Source organism: Haemorhous mexicanus, chromosome 22, assembly GCF_027477595.1.
Source record: "Haemorhous mexicanus isolate bHaeMex1 chromosome 22, bHaeMex1.pri, whole genome shotgun sequence".
Lineage (NCBI taxonomy): Eukaryota > Metazoa > Chordata > Aves > Passeriformes > Fringillidae > Haemorhous > Haemorhous mexicanus.
Genome location: NC_082362.1, coordinates 9574284 through 9593483, shown reverse-complemented (window position 1 = coordinate 9593483; position 19200 = coordinate 9574284). Strand labels below are relative to the sequence as shown.

Genomic DNA, 19200 nt, shown 5'->3' with positions numbered 1-19200 from the left:
ATGCATTCTTAAACTAATTAAAAAAATTAATTGCGTCTCAGTCTTATTTAAAACTGAGCTGGGTTTTTTTTTCCTTTTCCTTTTTCTTTGTATTCCAAGTTGGTGCAGGAAAATTGCTATTAATGAAATCTGCTCCCTGGGAACTTCAATAGGCTTGTACTTCATTAAAGCCTTTCTATTTCTCTTAAAACGTATTGATGGATGCTCAGGCCAGATACTTACCACAAAATACACTTTGTAATTTCATCATTTCTGTTATTGTGCTTCTCTGAGATGCAGAGGTCTGGGGGCTTTGCAGAAGAACCCAAATAAAACCCCCAAGCTTGCAGTTATATAGTATTAAAAGAAGGGTGAAGGAAGCATTGAGTGTCTTTAGGATGATGAGACATTCATTAAGATTTTTCCGCCTTCCTTTTCCTATTTTCAATCCATCTGAAGTACCATTAAAGCTTTTCAGGCAGCTTCCTGTGAGAAACCCTTTGCTGTGCTGTTTTTCTTCCTTGAAAAAAGGTGGCTGCTCTTGAGGCAGATTGTATGGATTTGGCCTGGGATTTGTATAATATCTGTGTAGAATGCATCGGTTGTTTAGGAACCTAATTCCCAATATGGTTCCCTTTTGATTAAGAACAAAGCCAGCGTTTCACAGCATTATAGGAGCACAGAAAAACAAGTTAATGATCTAAACCTTTTAATTCATGGTTGCTTGTCTATTTAAAGTACTTTTGATTCTGCTATAAACAGACTGGCCCCTTTTTTTGTTTAACTTCTTTCTTTGGTTTCTTCACATTTCTTTCTTTACTGTCCATGAAATTTGGAGCTAGTTTCCTTTTCCAACTGAAGAATGAAAGGTTGTGACTACAGAGTGATACAGCGAGTAAGAAAGCGTATCCAAACTGGGCGTCCATCCAGCACAGACCTCTTTGAAATCAGCTAAATTTAGGGTTGTTGAGGGCTTTTTTTGTTATGTTTTCCCTTTCCTTTTTTTCAGTACCTGTGTTTCATTTTCATCTTTTTGAATGAATATGAAATTTGTTACTTTTTTGATACTTTTTTGATTTTTACATCTAGTTTGGCGTGGCTTTATTTGACATAGTTACTTGATATTTCCCTCCAGCCTTAGTTCTGCAGATGATTATTCTGTTTGTCTTTATCCGTCGAGACAACAAAAGCGACCTTTTCAGGACTTCCAATTACCAACACTGTATGTGGTACTTTAGGAAAATAATTCCCTTCCAGCTACTCCTTTTTTTTAAATAGAGAATTGGAATCCAGAGCTTGTCCTTCAAATCGAACTCGAAAACTTTTCGGTGAACAAAACTGCCAGGCAAGCAGCAGCAGCAGCAGGAATCACTTCCCTTGCATGGAAAGGAATCCTTCCTTATCCTCATATGTAAAATTAGTAATTGCTTCTTCCATTGTAATTTTTTCTTTATCTGAAACAATGATTGTTTTTAATTTTTTTTTCTTTTATTACAACAGCAGCTTGTTTGTGGGGTTTTTTTTGGATTTTTTTTTGTCTTTTTTGTCTTACTTCAGGCAGACGTAGAAATGATAAATGAAGAAAAAATTCCAATAATGTGTTTTATTGCATCTCTGTCCCATCAAGGTAAATTGAACAGCCAAGACACTTACAATAACTTCACAAACAACAATCCTGGGAATCCTCGGCTCCTGCCTCTCCCAAGTCTGACTGTGGTGTTGCCTCTTGCTCAAATCAAGCAGCCAATGACATTAGGGACCATCACCAAACGCACAGGGTAAGTGGCACAAACCTTCCTCAGCCTTTATGATTCATGGGGAAATCATTTGTGTGATTAGTGAGAATAGTTTTGTTCCTATTTTAATTTCAGTGTGTGTAATTTAATAGCAGTAGAAGAGGGGAGGGAGGACAAGGAGACTGAAAATGTCAGATAAAAAAATACAACCTGAAAACAAATCTCTGTAAATTCAGGAATATTCATTTGGGTGGGTCAGGAGACATTTTCACACCAGGAATTGGAATGAAGCCTAAGCAGAGCTGTATTCAATCCGAATAAAATATGGCTTTACTTTTTTTCCCAAGGTTGTTTATTTTGATTTCCAACCTTTTCAAGCAGAAACGATTTTTGACCATCAGAACTAGAAAGACAGTAAGCCAGGTTCAGCAGAAAGGCAAAACTTAATCCCACTGTTTTCTTGACCTTATTTTTCCTCTGTTCTGGACTGGGTGGATTTCCACTCCAGAGTCAGCTGCACTTTGGCACTTCTCATGTGCCATGATAAAACACTTCAAAGTATTTCATGGGAAATACTTTTAGCTTCTCTAAATATATATATTATAAGATTTTATGAGCTTCATAAACCATAGCAATTTTAAATTAATTAATGCTGTCCAACAGCTGACATTTTTCTCTTGCTAAACTTTAAATATTCTTTTATTGTAATTAAAGCTGCAGGGTGATGATTCTATTTTTCCTCTCTCATTTTCTGGTTGTTTGAATTCCTGAATATTTTCCAGTTAAAAATCTGATTGATCCATTAGTTTTCAGAGGGCTTTTATATTTTTAAGGAAAGTAGATGCGAGCATGGCATGTGGTGGGACAAAACAACTGCGAGTCCCACAGCTTCCTAACCTTTTCCTGCATTTTGGCAAACACAGGCACTGCCTCCCTTGCTTCAGTGCTTTCTTGCTCAAGCCCTGCTCGTGAGGTGAATTTTCCCTTGCCTTTCATGAACTGGGAATTATTTTTCAGGCGAGAGCTCTCGGCTATTCCCTCTCTCCCTGTGTAATTCCCATATTTGTGCTGGAGTTCAGGACATGCTGTAAAATCCCCTCTAGCTGGGTGCTCTGGGTGTGAGTGCTGGCAGTCAGGAGCTGGGCTCTGCACGTGTGTCTCGTTCGTGTCTGTCCAACCATCCAGTGCTGGCCTTGCCGTGAAACGGGAATTTCACGGGGCTCATTGAGCCAAACGTGAGCCACAGGCACACAGCTGCCCCGAGCACAGGGGGAAATTCCTGAACTTCACAGATCATTGGAAATGGAACTTAAGAAACGGTGAAGAAACAGTTTGAGGGTCATATTGAGGTGTAGCTTCCTCCACAGACACATTTCATTTGCTTATTTTTGCTTTTTTAGTTTTCTGCTCAGTTTAAGCTGAGGGAAAACGATTTTGCTGCTGCTCAGGTGAATTTTGGAAGCATATCCAGGTGTGATCCTGGATGAGGACAGGAAGGGAGGTGGGATCGGGGGGAGGTTGTCACAGGGCAGGAGGTCACAGTTCCTCAAAGAGGGGAAATACCAAAAACCTGACTTGAAGAATACAGCCAGTGAAGGACAGAAATATAAATGTGGGCTCCCAGAACTGGAATAGACACTTAGAACTAGGTGGGACACGGCAGAGAAAGAAATTAAAAATTCACCTGAGGGCCTGCCAGGGGAGGTAGGTAATAGGAGCAGTGAGGAGAAGGATTTGGAAAAAAGCTCTTGGTTTACAGTTGTATTTAATGTAAAATTCTTTACAAAGGTTTCCTTAATGCTGTGTTATACCAAGAAACCTTTCTAAAATTATTGCAATTGTAATTAGTCTGCAGTATTTTATTTAATGTTTTATTCTTAAACATCTAAAACATATTTGGAGTGTTCATATTTGCAGTTTTATGGTAAATTATACTATTCACAAACTGTCTCTGTTGCATTTTATGTCATTTTTAAAACTAATTAAATTTAAAATGCTCAATGAGGCTTATGTAAGGGGGGAAAACAACAGTCATGGGAAATACCCTGCTGTGTAAATAGAGTTTTCATGAATGAGGATCATAATTTTCAGCACAGCCCACGTAGCCTTGTAACGGTAAGCCGAGAGCTTCCTTCATTTGTTCTGCATCCAAAATATTTGATGAAAGTACACAAAATTAACATGAAAAGCTGTTATTTATAAAGCAGGGATTTAAGAGGAATGCCTAGGATCCAAGAAGCCTGGCATGCCTAAAATGACCAAATTGAGACAGCAGCCTTAACTTAAACCTCCAGGGGGCAAAGCGTGTGTTTAACATATTTAACATCTGCCCTCATATTTCTGCAAACACATAGCACTGGAAGTCTGTGCAGTGTAAGATTTCGACAGGACAGGGACCATCTGCCTCGCTGGGAGAAGTGGAGGAGGCATGTATTACTGCAAATGGCAAAAGACAGATGTATTTACACCTACATGGTCAGCACCTCTAAGCGCTGCTCCGAGGAAACAAGGCTCTTCCTTGGGAGCAGCTGCTGCACCTCGTGATTGTGCAGCCATCAGAAAAGGAGCTGGGCTCGGCATCACTCGGCTCCTCCAGTCAAAGACTCCTCTGCCGTGCTTGTGACTTTGAAAGAATTAAAAATTTAATCTGTTGCAGCACATTCAAGCAAGGTTCAAATGCTGTATAATGAGAGGGCTGGATTTGTTTTATTGGCTCCTAATATCAGCTGCTTTAATATTAAATCTTCATGAAGTCTTGTAGATTTTATTAACCAAAAAATCGAGCTGGGGTTTGTTCTGCCAGTATCCAAGACAGCAAAATATTTTCCAGGTACTGAAAGGGCTGATCAGTGCTGTTAATATCATGTGTCTGGAGCAGAGCTGCAAAGCATGTCATGTTGCTTGACAGGTGGAATGGCAGTAAATTTTTTAAAAGTGTTCCCTGTAGCCCTATGGGAATGAAAGATGGAGTCTGGAATTGTGTCATGACCGTGCTGTTCATCACTGATGCTTTTTTCCCCCCCTGCAAACGTGCAGATTTTGGAACATGTTCATGATCAGTCACTGCTCTGAATGCGAGTTCCATTGTCAGCATGGAGTACCTTGGAGCATCCCCTCTGCCTTCCATCCCTTCTTCCCTGCCCTCTGCTTCTTCCTTTGCCTTTTCAAGTCTCCCACTGTAATTTCTGCACCTTCATCAAGCACTTAATTTTTGTCCCTACATTTTGTCATCCCATTGACTGGCTTTCCTGTAGTTTGTGCTGTCAGCACATTCAGGCTTTCCCAGAGGGGCTCTAACACTAATGAGTAAGGAAGCTTCTGATGTTTTAAAGATTAGGGGGGATGCAGGACAGCACAAGAGCTGGATTTAATAAGTCTTTCCATATCCGTGCCTCAGTTTCCCTCTCAAAATTTTGATGGTAATGCTGAATTTCTTGTCAAGGCTGGTGAATGGGTTAATTCATTGCTCATTTACAAAGAGCTTATAGACTGGAAAGGGGGAGAGCTGTATGATCCATCTCATTGTCTATAAAGGGCAGTGAATCAGAACATTCTAGAATTCAGCTTTGTGCCCCGCAGTAACTCCATAAGAGTTCCCTGGGTTTGTGGGATGAGTTGTAGTTAGTTTCCAGTGGGGACATGGATGAGCTGTAATGGGAAGGAGGGAAAGAAAAGATTCAATAATTGCCCCAAAAGAAAGCCTGTTGTTGAAGGTGGCTCCTCTGACAGCAGCATTTGTTTTAACTCCTGAAGGGACAGGGTCATTCTGTTTGTATCATCCTTCACTCCCCAGTTCATCCTGGCTGGAGTGAGCAGCAGGATGGAACCTGCATCAGCTGAGCCTGGTCCAAACACAGAAATCCCTTGCAGCAAAGGGATAAAACTTGCTTTTTTCCCAGCCAGGAGATTTAGAGAGTGTATTTTTAAACATGAAACTCTATCCCTTCTTCACCCCATCCCTCATTCCACCCTCAGTGAGGAAGGGGCAAGTGGGTAAAGTGTCTGATGCGATTTTATCATTTTAATTTTCTATGCACAAAAAGTTACTGATATGTCTTGGGTTTGTTTTGTCTCCGGGAGCTTCATTTATCCCAGAGTGAGCTTCTGCAGCAAACAAAAATAAGTGGTGCAAAATCACCACATTGTGGTACAATTAATTGGGAAAAAATAACTGAAAAAATAGAGGGAAAAAAAGGTAAAGTTAAAGAATTCAGCTCAACTGTCTGAAGCCAGACATTCTCTTTCTGGCACATTCCTCAGACATATTTTATATCATTCTTAGTTTTTATAGTATATTTTAGTGACAAAGCAACTGCTGTAATGATTTGTAATTGATACAAAATACAATTATTTACACTGAAGTTTGTTCAGATGTCACTGTTTATGGAAAGATTCTGAATTTGGCATGATGAGGGTTAGAATAAATGGGTATTGCAGAGCTTATTAAAAGCTAAAATAGGTTTATTAAACATAACCACACAAAATCAAAGTATTTCAGCTTTCAATTTGCTAAAACTCAGAACCAGGTAAGAAACTGCGAAAATTCTGTCAGAACTTTGAATGATAAATCATCTTCATTGCATGATTTCCTTTGGAATTTCTCCCTGGCTCTGGGAAAGGGAAACCTGGGTGAGTTTTTGCCTTGGCACTGCTCTCTCGCTGTCACCGAGCGCAGCCATCTGGTGCTGTCTCTTCAAGGTTGGGTTATCCTGTAATTTGTGAATTCTCTCTCGCTCTCAATTAGCATTCCAGCCATATTATGGGAGGGAAATAGGGGAAAACAATTGCTTATATAAATATCATAGGGAAAAAATGGTTGTCTTTAAAGAAATCAGGTCTTTTGAGCACAAAGGAGGTGCTGAATTGTTTTCTCACACGTAAAGCATTTTACTAAGACTCTGCTGTAGTCTTTGGAAGTGTAATTACATTTTCTTCATGATACAAAATTTTCTGTCCATTTCCATCCATTTTCTATCCAAAACTAACCAAACAAAACCTTCAGCTGAAGCCCACCCAGGCCAGTTTGTAATTAAATAAAGAGAATTTGATAATTTGCAAGTACAATCAGGTCAGTATAGGAGCTGTGGAAGAAGAAAAAGCCAGTGTTACCTTCTGAAATGTTTACACACGCTTAGCTCAGCTAGGTGTTATTTGTCTGAGGTTTGAAGACAGAGAAACTGAGGCAGAAAGGAGGAAAAAGAAATAGTGTCTAAAACATCCCTGCTCATAATTTAGAAATTGAATTGTAAGCTCCCAGGCAGATCTGACCACTCTCCAATGACTCTTCAAATTTACACTCAATACATTTTAGGTTTTAAATCATGTTGGCTTTGGGTTATGCAGGAGATTTAGCTTTCAATTAAATATTTAAGCAGTGCAATAGTGCTGGACTCATCTTCTAGACTGGCCTTTGACTCGGGGACTGGATGTGCTGACTTTATAGATCATTCAGTTCAGACAATTTAATTGGGTTTTACCACTGTTCAAAGATGATACATTAGGTCTAGAAGGGTGGTTGGTTCTCTCAAATGAGCTCTGTCCCCAAAAATGTTAACCAATTTATTAAATACAGAAAGTTAAAGGCCAGTCCCTTATATGGAGCTCAAAAAAAATTTTTTTGGGCCTATAGTACTAATTAAAAATAGGAGTTTTTTTCTGTAACATTCTGTTCTTTATTGGATGTTTGCATCTTTGCATGTCGAAGAATATTTGTCTTAGGTTTGTACTTTCACCTGAATGTTTTTTGAGAGGATCCCTTCATTCATTGATGTTGTGCTCATGTCAGATTTAGTTCACTGAATTCTTTTTTATCAGGCTGGTATCCTTTTAATTGTGTTGGTCTATGGCTGAGTGCTTTACACATCCTTCAGTGCTGGACCTGTTCTGGTAATTCATTGCCTGGAAATATTTCACCTGTTTCAACTACCCAGAACTTACTGCTGAGTCAGAGTATGAAAAGAAAACAGAACCATTGGCATTTACAAAATCAATTATTTAGTGATTTTGTGGATGGTGTTACATCGCAAATGAGAGTTAAAAGAAGCCTTGAGCCTGTGAGTAGCTCTAAATTTGCCTCCTTTTGCTCCTTTTCAGATTTTTTGCAAATGTCAGTATGACAATGGCTTTTTAAAGGGAGATACCCATTGAAAATTCCCTCAGAATAATATTGGGTTAAAATCTCTCCGCTGTGCAAAATACTTGAGCAGAACATGAAATCAAATCATGGTGTAAATTGTTGGGTGGCCAAAAGCACTCAGCTCTAGATCTGGTGATTGAGCATCAAATGCACTTGAAGTAAGTTAGGCCTCTCTTTCCTGCATCTGTGCAAGCTTTTAAGGGGGGGGGAAGAAAAGTTGAATTTCATGGGGTGTTTCTGTCCTAGCAAAAGGCTGAGTAATTGTCCCTAAAAGGTTCTGATTGCATCTGTTGGTTTTATTTGACCTAACTCTGTAAAACTGCCCCACTCGGCCCCGCAGTGCTCCATGGCAAACCCCCAGCTCTGACTGATCTGATGCTAATTCCCTTTTCCTGTCAGCTCTGACTTCAGTATCTGCTGCAGCCCCAGCTTTGGCAGCAGATTGGAGGGGGCCCTGAGCTGTGCCTAACCCCAGCTCTAACTCTGAGCCCAGCTTGCACCGATGTCCCCGCGTGTCCCGGCACGCGGAGCCCTCTGGGACTGTACCCTGGGCACTGCTGCTCCCCTGGCAGCTCCTCCAGGCCACCAGCAAGGAAGGGGTCTAACAAGGATTCTGTTCACTTTCTGCAGAGATCTTAATAGCATGATGTACAGTGTACTTGTTGGGTATTGAGTTCTCATCTAATTTCTGTGCATTTTTCCCCTTTCTGTGAAGACCTTACCTGTTTGGAGCAGGATGTTTTTCCATAAAAGCTCCTTGGTGAGTTCCCAGTTCAAACCCAGCATGCCTATACTCCATTTGCTGTCCTCGCTGAAAATAACTCTGTGCTTAGACTTTTTCATTTTGGATTAATTTTTTGGTTTCATTTGTTTACCTGCATGGCTGATCCATAGGTTTCCATGCACATAATTTCACTTTTAAACTCTGGATGCGTGTTCACCATCAAGCATTGCAAGGAATTGAATTCACTTTTTTTTCTCCCTTCTTTTTACCTTCGAGAGTGCATTTAATTTTTAAGTAGCAGGGAAGTTGAAAAAATAAATTATTTCTAAGTGGGCAGAAATGATTGCAATGTCTTTCCAAACAAGCCTCTCTCTTTTTTTTCTATATTGCTTCCTTTATTATTGTAGCACTAAGTTGCTTACAGACAGAAAACATCGATGATGACCTCTGAAAAATAAGCCAGATTAGCAGTGAGTAGGCAGTAAAGTACTGCAGTGAGAGGTGAAGCAGTAAAATGGGTACTGGGGAAAAAAAAAAAAAAAGCTGATTACTCTGGAGAAAAAAAAATCACAGAACTGTCTGGACTGAAAGGGATCTTCAAGATCATCTCATTCCAACATGGGAAACAGTTCTGTTAAAATTGGGATATTTGAAATAAAATGGGGTTTCATTCTAATGTGAAAAAATGCAGCATATTGTAAGAATACATAGAAGAGAAGAAGCAAGTTTTAACAAGATTTTTGATGTTGGAGTTTGGTTCAATATTTGGGCAGTGCTGCATCACCTCAGTCACCACTTTATAACAGGACTGGCCTTAGATGCTGGAAGTTTTGGATAACAAGAATGGAAGAAGTAGGAACACCTTAGAAAATTTTAAAACTTCCAGCAAGTTTTCAGGGGCTTTGGTTTTTGGGGTTTTTCTGTGGGTTTGGGATTTTCTCTTTGTTTTTAATTTAGCTAAGGATATCTATCAACTGTGCCCACCAGCCTCTGTTAGAATATTTGTACATGGCTCTCTAGAAGTTGGCACCACGTGCATCACCCTCAGTGTCCCTATCAGAATATTCTCTTCAGGAAAAGAACTTGGTAAAAGCTTTATAGGATACAGAATTCCCAGAAAGGTTGAGGAGGGATTTGGGAGCTGTGCCAGGAGAAGCAAAGGGAAGGGAGGGGGAGAGAGAGGGGAAAGGGAAGGAAAGGAAAAAGGAAAAAGGAAAAGAAGGGAAGGAAAGGGGAAGGAAAGGGAAAGGGAAAGGGAAAAGGGGAAAAAGGAAAAAAACTTTGCCTTATTCATTGAGAATTTCTCATTCCTGAAGTACCTCCCTAAGAACCATTTCTAAATGCAGTTTATGGTGCACCAAAGAATTTTGCCTGGTGGTGATCTAAGAAGTGCAGAGGCTCTGGAAGAAGAGTTTTGGCAGTGGATTTCTGAGCAAAGGCTGTGTGGGTCACCCCTGCACGAAGCAGGGGACGTCAAGCAGAAATGGTTTTAGATTGAAGTAAGATTAAAAGGCTGAGATTAAAGAGGGGAATATATGAAATAGGCTCCAAAATTGTTGCCTGTCTTTCACAAGACTCTTTTTGTGGTTTGTTTAATGCCAGTGCTAGCTCAAAAATATGGTCCTTACTCGTCTACAGAGAAATTAGGATAAAAAACACACTTTGGGTGGGGGAAGAAATCATGTTGTTTCCATTAAGGTCTTAATGAGACCTAAAATTCTGTAAACAAAATGGATGTTGATTTGACAGCTAAGTGCCCGGTGAATAAAGGATCCTACCATTGCTTTTCGTGCTTTTCCTTGCTTAATTCATGATCTGACAACTGGAAACATCTTTGTTTTCATGTTTTAGGCACAATGATAAATGAATTTAAATTTCTAGACTTTGAGACAGATTTTTTTTTGTAACTTTATGTGTAAATGCAAATTTCATGCATTATTTTTCTCCCAATACTTTTGTTGCTGCTTGTGTAGTCAAGATAAAACTTCTTCCATCAGCATAGATGTTTCCATTTCAGTAGGTTTAGTGTGGAATAAGTGCTTTTGTTTTTATGAATCTCATATATTTGGAGCCTATTTGTTGGGAATATAAAATCAAAGCAATTTTCAGTCTTTGCAGACTGGTACTGTTTGACTATAAATATTTGAATATACAAGGCAGCTCCTTCATATCACATATATGCAATTTATTTATTGTTTTAGTCATGTCACTTGTTTGGCAATGGGTTTAAAGATACATTTAAGAGCCAGACGAATTTTGTGAGACATAAAGCCCCATCATGAACTGTGCTGCTGTGGTTTTTAAAATATTTTAAAAGTATTAATTCTTACTAGTTAAATAATTCTTACTAGTTAAATAGTCATAATTAAAATGTAAACTAATTAAAATATTAGTAACTGTTTAGTTTTTTACAAAGAGCTACCACAATGCATTTCCAGAGATTATGGCAGAGTTTGATGTGTTCCAAAGCTGACAAGTGGGAGCTCTGAATGGTTTCAGTAGGTCTTAATCTGTTCTCACTGTGTTGGCAACATGAAAGAACTTGCATGCTGAGCTCAGTCTCTTCATTGCTTTTTAAGCTCTGACAAAGTGATGTCTTCATTTTCTGATTCAGTTTCCTCCCATCTCCTTTTGTGCCATTTCAGTAGAAAATGTCAGTTGGCCACTTCTGTATCTACATCTTGGTGCTTCTGCATTTAAGATAGAAATAATCCTCCAAAATTATGTTAGAACATTTAATAATAATACAGATTTCTCCAGATACATTCCATTCCTGATTTAGATTTCTGGACAGATCTAATTGGGGTAAAACTGCTGCTGTGTCTCACTGAATCCCAGGTGTGGTTGCACAGTGGAGCAGATCCAGAGAGGAAAAAGTGAACTGGCTTTTCATCCTGCTGATTCTTAAATGCAATGCTGTAGTTCCTAACATTTGGGGGAAATGAGGAGTGGAATTATAATGGGGAATGTTTTGGTCCCATGTGCTTCACTGTGTTGGTTTTAGCATTGACTCCCAAAAATCTGAATTTCTTGCTGCATCCCTTCTCAGGAAAGCTATGGTACAGTCTTTTGGAAGTTACTGTATTGTGAAGATTCTTTTAAAGTAACTGTTTTGTGAAAGTGAGGCCAAATGGGCCTAAATTTCAGCTCTTGGAATAATTTATGAAGTGCTGACAAGCCAAGAGCAAGGAAAGAGCAGGAGTTCATAGCAGAAAGAAGTCATTCACCACCTACCTTCAACTTTATTGTTGTGTTATCATTTATAAAGCTGAGAGGGTGTTTGCATCTGCAGAATAATGAGGATTTATAGTTTCCAAGTTGTTAAAGTATCACAATGACCTGTAAAGATATTTCTCTAATGGCATTACTGTTACTGAAAATAACTGGGCTTTGGAGGTTTGAAATTTGTGTTGGAATGTATTGATGAAAACTCAGGAATCGAGTAAAATGATGCTCAAGTGAAAGATTCCTCAGCTACAAGAGACTTCAGAATAGACTTGTTGACAACTCAGCAGCATTTTCAGAAATCTGTCCAAACCAATAAGATGCAGAAATCTTTTTTGTTTGTTTGCTTGTCTTTGTTTGCTAGCAGGGCTGAGTTTAACCACATGAGTAATCATGTTTTACAAGGTCTGCTCTTTCTGGCTACAAAACATCATCCTCGAAGGGAAAAGCTCCTGGCACTGAAACCAACACTTAAGTGCTTGCCTTGAAAGATGCACATCCTAAAGACAAGATGTAAATAGAACTGAGCTCAGACCATTTCCTCTAAGGCTGTTTAGAATTGTATTTGGTCAAACACAGGTCTGGGGACTCAGGGTGTGGAGAACTCTGGAAAATGTGTCGAGTCCCAGGTTCACTTCTGCTTCAAGGCTTGCAGGCAGTTCTGTCTCTGGAAAACTTTCCTGCAGTTTGTAGCTCAGAATGGTATTTGCTTCCAATTTTTTTCCATTTTAAATTACTTCATTAACGTTGAAAAATCATTTTAATAACCTCAGATTGTGTTCAGTAATAATTAAGAATATTAAGAATATTATGACAGTACAGGAAGATCTTTGTCAAGAGGAAGTGAATATGGCAGAGTCATACCTGTGCTCCTGGTTTGCTCTGTAGTGATTGATGGCTGACACTGTCCTGAATTCTGTATTAAACCAAATAATTTATTAATTGAAGTAAGCAACAAGACTCTAATTCACTGATACATTTATATTTTCATTTCTGAAAGAATATGAGTATGTGAATACTTGAAAAGTGAGAGCTAAAATAATTCTCAATATACAGTTTGGTTTAAAATACTCTTTCTGTGATAGATGATTATTTCAAAGTGAAAGAAATCCATTCTGATTTTTTTTTTTCTGAGTAGCTAATAAAAACTTAGTAGTTAACACAATCACAATTTAAATATTCTAATATAGAAACCTGATGTGCCACTGCAAGCAAGGGGATGCATTTCTAGTCAGGACCTTTTTGGAGCACAGATTTCTGACCCAGTCATCTGTAGCTGTGGGTTTAACAGTTGGATATTAAGTGCTTTGTGGTGGTTCAATACCAGAGTTACTGACTATAAATTCCAACTGCTCTTTTGGGACATTCCAGCTTCTCCCACTTGTACAAGAGTTTCAGCTCTGATCCAAGTCCATGTGACCATAGGCTTGCTGTGTATATGATCTGTTAGTGTAAATTAAATATCATTATACCCACACAGTGTTTTAATTGATTTCTGCTGTTTAAAAATATTCTTCTAGTGCTGAATCCTGTGCACCTATGCACACACTGCTCAGAATTGGAGATTGTTATGTAAAAACCAGGTTAATGGGATGGTCTGATCACAGGCTGAAATTGTGTGGAGGAAGAAACTGGTACAAGAAAAATGGAAAGGAGGGATGGGTAGGAAGAGAAGGGAGCAGTGAAATAAAGTAGAGAGAAAAATATAAAATAATTCAATTAAAAGGACTAGAACAAGGGGAACATGAAGAAAGAGGAATCCTGTGTGGGTTTGTCAAACAGCTTTTCTCTTGAGGAAAGGGTAAAATCCTGATTTAATGAATTGAGGCATGGACAATGCTCTGCCCATGGTTTGGAGTTTCTGCAGAGCAGAAACCTGCAGGTCCCTGTGAGGAGAAACACCTCAGAATGTCTCAATAAAGCCCTGGCTCTGCTCCCCGACATCGTGGGGTCAGGGCACAGTGCCTCAGCCTGCTTTCCATGGTAGAATCCTGCTGTGTTCTAACAGTGGCTCGAGTGTGTGCATCCTGTCCTTGTCCTGTACCCTCTGCATGTCCTTCCCTGCCACCCTGTGTCACTCACATCCCCTGGCTGTTCCTGACTTCCTTTGGAAAAGACAAGGAAATACCAACCACCTGCAATGGCTGACCCAGAATCTGCATTTTCATTCCCAAAGGATTTAGGATTTCTTTGTATTTATTTCAGAAATTGTTTCTGTTTAATGCAAATGTTCAGTGTTGGGTCTTTTAAACAGTTCAGTTCTCCATTAGGAGCCAGTGCTGTTCTTCAAGTGAACGAGTTCAGTATTGCAGGGGAATTTGGGACCTGTTATTGGGAAACACTGAGCATCTGTAAATCCTGCTCAGCCTTATGGGAACTGCAGATATCCCCCTTTTCTGAAGCAATATCTTAACATTGTTGCTAAGCAAGGGACATCTTCATTTTTTGACAACTAACTTACATGATTTTATTTTGTTCTTTCTTTAAAGCAAATCCAAACCAGCCCCACAGATTTCACCCAGTAAGTCTGTGGGAGGGGAGTTTTGTGTCGCTGCAGTCTTTGGAGCTTCAAGGTCATGGTTTGCAAACAATTCTGGTCTCAAACGAGAAAAAGGTTGGTACCTCACAGAATTAGGACTTGCATTTTAACTTACATTCTTATTTTGTGACAGGTTCTAAGCAATTTGTGGATTTTGTTCCTTAAACTCGGGGGCAATCGAGAATTTCAGGAACATGCTTGGGGGTGCTTTTGGTAAAATGAACAAGAAATTTTAATTAGTGGAATGAATAATTAGTCTTTTCTTATGATACTGTGACAGAAACCCAACATTGATAGGTCAGTCCAAAGGTGTGAAGTGGCACTGAAAAAAATATGAGATAAAGAATGAAACAACTTTGCTAAAGCAAATGTACAAGATAGTTGGAAATGTGTAATCACCTGAACACACCTTGGTGAGAAACTTCTCTTGTATCAGATATTCATGCAATTGTGTGAAAATTGTGTGTTTTGTACAATTTTCTCTTTGTCTCTCCAGCCCTTTTGCTACTTTCAACTCACCTTTTTAGCTGCAAGCAAGAGACTTAAAATAACACGGAGCCTGCTAGTTCTGCAAAAGCTTTTTCTGTTGCTGCTGTGCTGCTGCAATGAGATTTTCTCTCTTTCTGCCCCCAGACCAGTCCAAGCAGTTTGTGGTGGAGTCCCTGTACATCATCAGCTGCTACGGGAGCCTGGTGGAGCACGTCCTGGAGCCGCGGCCGCTCAGCACCGCGCCCAAGATCAGCGACGACACCCCCCTGGAGATGGTCACCTGCCCCAGGGCCAGCTGGGCTTTGGTTAGGTACCTCATTCCTGTGCCTTCTCCTCCCTTTCATGCTTGGCATCTTGCTCTTTGAATGAGCTGCATGGTGGTTGTCACTCATGTGAAGACTCCTAAAGGTTTTTGTTGAAGGAGGGAGATTCAAGCCTTGCTTTCCATGCACTTCTCTCACTGTTCATGTGCCTCAAGGGGAACTGAGCTTCTAAATCCTTCCCTACACGTGGAGCTAGGCATGAACATGTCTGTGAATCAATAGAGACCCTTATTAATTGGTGATTTTAAATGATCAGGTTGTAATTTTCTTTTATAAGGACTAGGAACGATTATTTTGGTAGTGTTGAAGTACAGAATTCTGCTGTGAGACATGAGCAAGGTTCCCACAATGAAGCATTGTGAGTTTTCCTGTGAGCAGCTGAAGGTACCATTTCTAAAGACAGTAGAAGAAATTATTCCTGACATGTGGAAGAAAGTAAAGAAAAATTGATGAGAAAGTGTTGTCAGTGCTTTTGACGTTTTAAAATATTTTTCTATCGATTTTTCTTGGCTCCTACATTCCTTAGTGCTGCTTATGGCTGGACTAGAGTGATCAATACTTGATTTCCCAAGCTATTTAGGAATGGCCCACCCTAATTAAAATTACAACACAGACTTGGGGACCATTATTGTTGAAATGAGTAGGTTGTAATGGAATTGAAAATTCTAATTGGATCAATAATCCATAACTTTACACAGCTTTATTTTCACAGTAAGTGCTCAATGACTTCACAGGATGGAAGCAGTGGTAGTTAACAGAACAAAAAGTTCCCCAGTTTCTCTTGTGTGTTTATATAACGTCAGCATGACATACAATGGTCCTAAACATATTTACCAACTTAATCTAAACCTCCTTCCTGGGCTTTTTAATGCAATCCCTGCTGCAGTCAACAACCAAGTATTGTCTTTGCTTCACAATCTGCACTATTTGGCCCTGCTGCTCCACTGCTGTGGTGGATTGCAGTGTTTGAACAAGCTAATTTAAATAATTACAAACATTTTGTGAGCTTGTATAGATAATTGCATGTGATGACAGAAACACTGATTTACATTCTCTGTATTAGCTGAAATATTAATAGTCTTGTGTTTTACCTCAGAACTCCTCAGTGGAATGAACTCCAACCACCATTTAATGCAAACCATCCACTGCTCCTGGCTGCAGATGCTGTGCAGTACTACCAGTATCTTCTGGCTGGCTGTGAGTAGCTGACAACTTCTTGTCTTGTCTCATGTGCACGTTTTGAGCAGAGGGTGATTTTCCAAGTTGATTTTTCAGCCAATTTCAGTGGATGTTCAACCCCACAGCAGGGCTGTGTGTAATTCTGTTAGTAAGGATGGAGCAGTGAATGTAGTGTTGGGATTTTTGCCATGAATCAGAGTTGTGAGGCTGTGAGAGTCACCCACCAGATCCCATGAAATCTTCAGGGCTTCCTCACCTCATTCCTTCTCCTGCTTTTAGCCATTTCCTCCTGTGAATTCCATACCCAGTAATGAGTGCATCTGCATTTCCCTCTCCCTGGGCACTCCTGGTTGCTGGGCTCCTTCCAGTCACAGTCTCAGACAGCTGCCTCCCTCAGGAGCCTTGGCACTGCTGCCAGGGATGCTTGCCCACCTGCCTTGGCCTGTGTCTTGCCCAGCCACATCATTCCAGAGAGCCAATATTTCATGGCATGGCACAGTCAGAAACATTCATACACCTGTAGCTCTCTATATATGATATATCTATATTATATAAATACACAAACTCACCCATTTTTATAATGGTTTTGTAGAAAAATGAGTATTTCTCTTTTATTTGACAATTTAAAAGAGAGAGGAGTGCTGACAGTGAGGAGCAGCTCTCTGTTCTGTTTAGGATCAAAGTGCTGCAGCAGTTGAGGTCTCCCAAGGGAGCAGCTCCTGGCATCTGTTGAGGTTCTCCTGGGGAAACCAGAGCTGTGCACAGTTGTCAGTGCAGGCAGCTTTGTGTGACAGGGACACTTCAGCTGCACCAAGTGGCCATGTGGGCCAGGAGGCACTTTGGATGGGCTGGGGAAAGGGACACTGGGGCCAGATTGGATCTGCTGCTTCCACCTGTCCATCTGCTGCATCTGAGTGTTATGGAAACCTGCAGAGCTTGAGTCTTCTTCCTTCTGTGCTGCACAGAAAATTGGGGTAAGGCTCAAATGGTACAAAAGAATATGAAAAAGTATTTAGTAATGCACAGCATCATTAGATTTGCATTTTGGCAGGATTTTTTTTTTTTTTTTTGGTAGATTCCTGCCTTGTTTCACTGGTATCCCACAGAGTGAAACCAGGGATGGATGGGGCTCCTTTTGTGGATTTTATTAATATTTTATTTACTGCTCAAATACTGTTACACTGTACAGTATACAATGTGTACAATCCACGTTTCAAATGGGTTAGTACTGAAAACTTTTTTAAAGAAAGAAGATTGAGTAATAGCTAAATTCCAGCAAATTAATGAACTTAAAGGGATTTTGCATATTTGATTGAATTATCCTTCGTTTCCTTTGGGTGACTTCTGTACCTTTCACATGTTTTTTGCATGTTTGAATTGACACAGTCAGTGTTCATGGCACATAATGGAATTGCCATGGAAATAGGTAACTGTGCATCACCAGAAAGTCTGACATCCTCATTTCATGTTTATTTCCTTTCTTCCTTATCTCTCCACTTTGAATTCTTTTCTCCATTGCCCAGTAGATGCAATATCTGAAACATGGCCAATTAAAGAACTTGTGTTATTTGAATTATTAGACTTTTAACTCAAATTTTAATTCACATATTAGGAATTCTTTCAGCTGGATGTGAAATGGAAAGAATAATTGAATAATAACACTAAAGACAGCAGAGTATCTAGAGGACATAATGCAAATGGCAATAACAGTGAAATTTGTGTCTGATTGTCTTTGAACTTTTATCTTCTGGATTTATTCAGGCTGAAGCTCCTCAGTGAAGTCCCCGACAATGGAGTCCAAGCATCCTTCCCACAAAAGCCACCTGTTAAAGAGCTGCTAAGCCCAGCTCAGGCTCTGCTTACCTGGGCTGGCTTTAGCTGCAGCCGGGCTTTGCTGTGCTCTGGCTTCCTCGGGGGCTCTAATTGCCAGCAAATGGCTCAGCCGGGGCTGAGGGGGGCTGGTCCATCTGTCTGCCACGTCAGTGGAGAGCAGCCGTGGCGCCGTTTCAGGGTCACTATTTGTGGCTGTCTCTGGAGGTAGAATGCTGCAGTTTCTCTCCCTTTCTGTATAGCATTTCTGCCGATTGTTTGGCTCCATTAAGTGTGCAGGGGAAATAAAAGCCTGAATGACCAAGTCACAAGGGGGTATGGATAGACCCTTTCTTTGTCCACACTCAGAACATTGCATTAGGTCTCATTATCCATTTATAATAAGTGACCTTTGCCCCCTGGGTCATTGAAAAACCCTCAGTGTGCTTTTTAGCACAGAGTACCTCTGTCAGCAGCCGGGCAGAACAATGAGACGTCTGGCAGGCTGCTTGGAGGGCTGCACGGCCAGGTTTTCATAAATAAGAGGTTTGATGCCAAAACACAGGGCCAAAATCTTCCTTAGTCTTTGAAAAATATAAACCAGGCCGGTGACTTCTTGTGCTAAACGGAGAATATTCCAAAAATCCTGCTTGAGGTTATCAACACATGGTTCAGCTTTTAATATTTTTAAAGAATCTGAAAGTTTTATTTGCAACCAGAAAGGAAGGAACAAGGGACCATTGTTTGAAGAAATGTTTTGTACAACAAGTGTCCAAGACCTTTATCCCAAGGGTATTTGTAAGTGGATCAGCACAGCTGTTTCCTTGCTTGGAGGTCATCTGTGACATCTGCTGCAGAAACCTGCATCAGGGTGTGCAGCTCGTGTCTACCTGAGCACGTTAGCACAGCTCAGGCTGCTGCACAGGTGAGAAAGTGCAAGTGGGGGATTTGCAGCTTTCTGTAAGTTCATGGCTTGAGAGTGAACTTGCACATTAAATTCCACAACCTGCTGGCCTGCAGGAAGTGTCAGGATCCTGCTCCAAATGCTGCAGTGGGTCAGA

General features: G+C 40.2%; 1 protein-coding gene across 7 annotated transcripts in view; it reads left to right on the top strand.

Moving 5' to 3' along the window:
• The window catches only part of BCAS3 (BCAS3 microtubule associated cell migration factor), a 298303-nt gene that overhangs the window by 92888 nt on the left and 186215 nt on the right, over positions 1-19200 (top strand). For all 7 annotated transcript variants that reach the window (XR_009489142.1, XM_059865710.1, XM_059865709.1 and 4 more), the window contains exons 16-19: positions 1607-1757; positions 14290-14414; positions 14973-15138; positions 16248-16348. Coding sequence is in view for 6 of the 7 variants with exons in the window: in XM_059865710.1 (XP_059721693.1) it covers positions 1607-1757; positions 14290-14414; positions 14973-15138; positions 16248-16348 (543 nt within the window). In the remaining variant the exon portion in view is untranslated. The remainder of the gene's footprint in view (positions 1-1606; positions 1758-14289; positions 14415-14972; positions 15139-16247; positions 16349-19200) is intronic.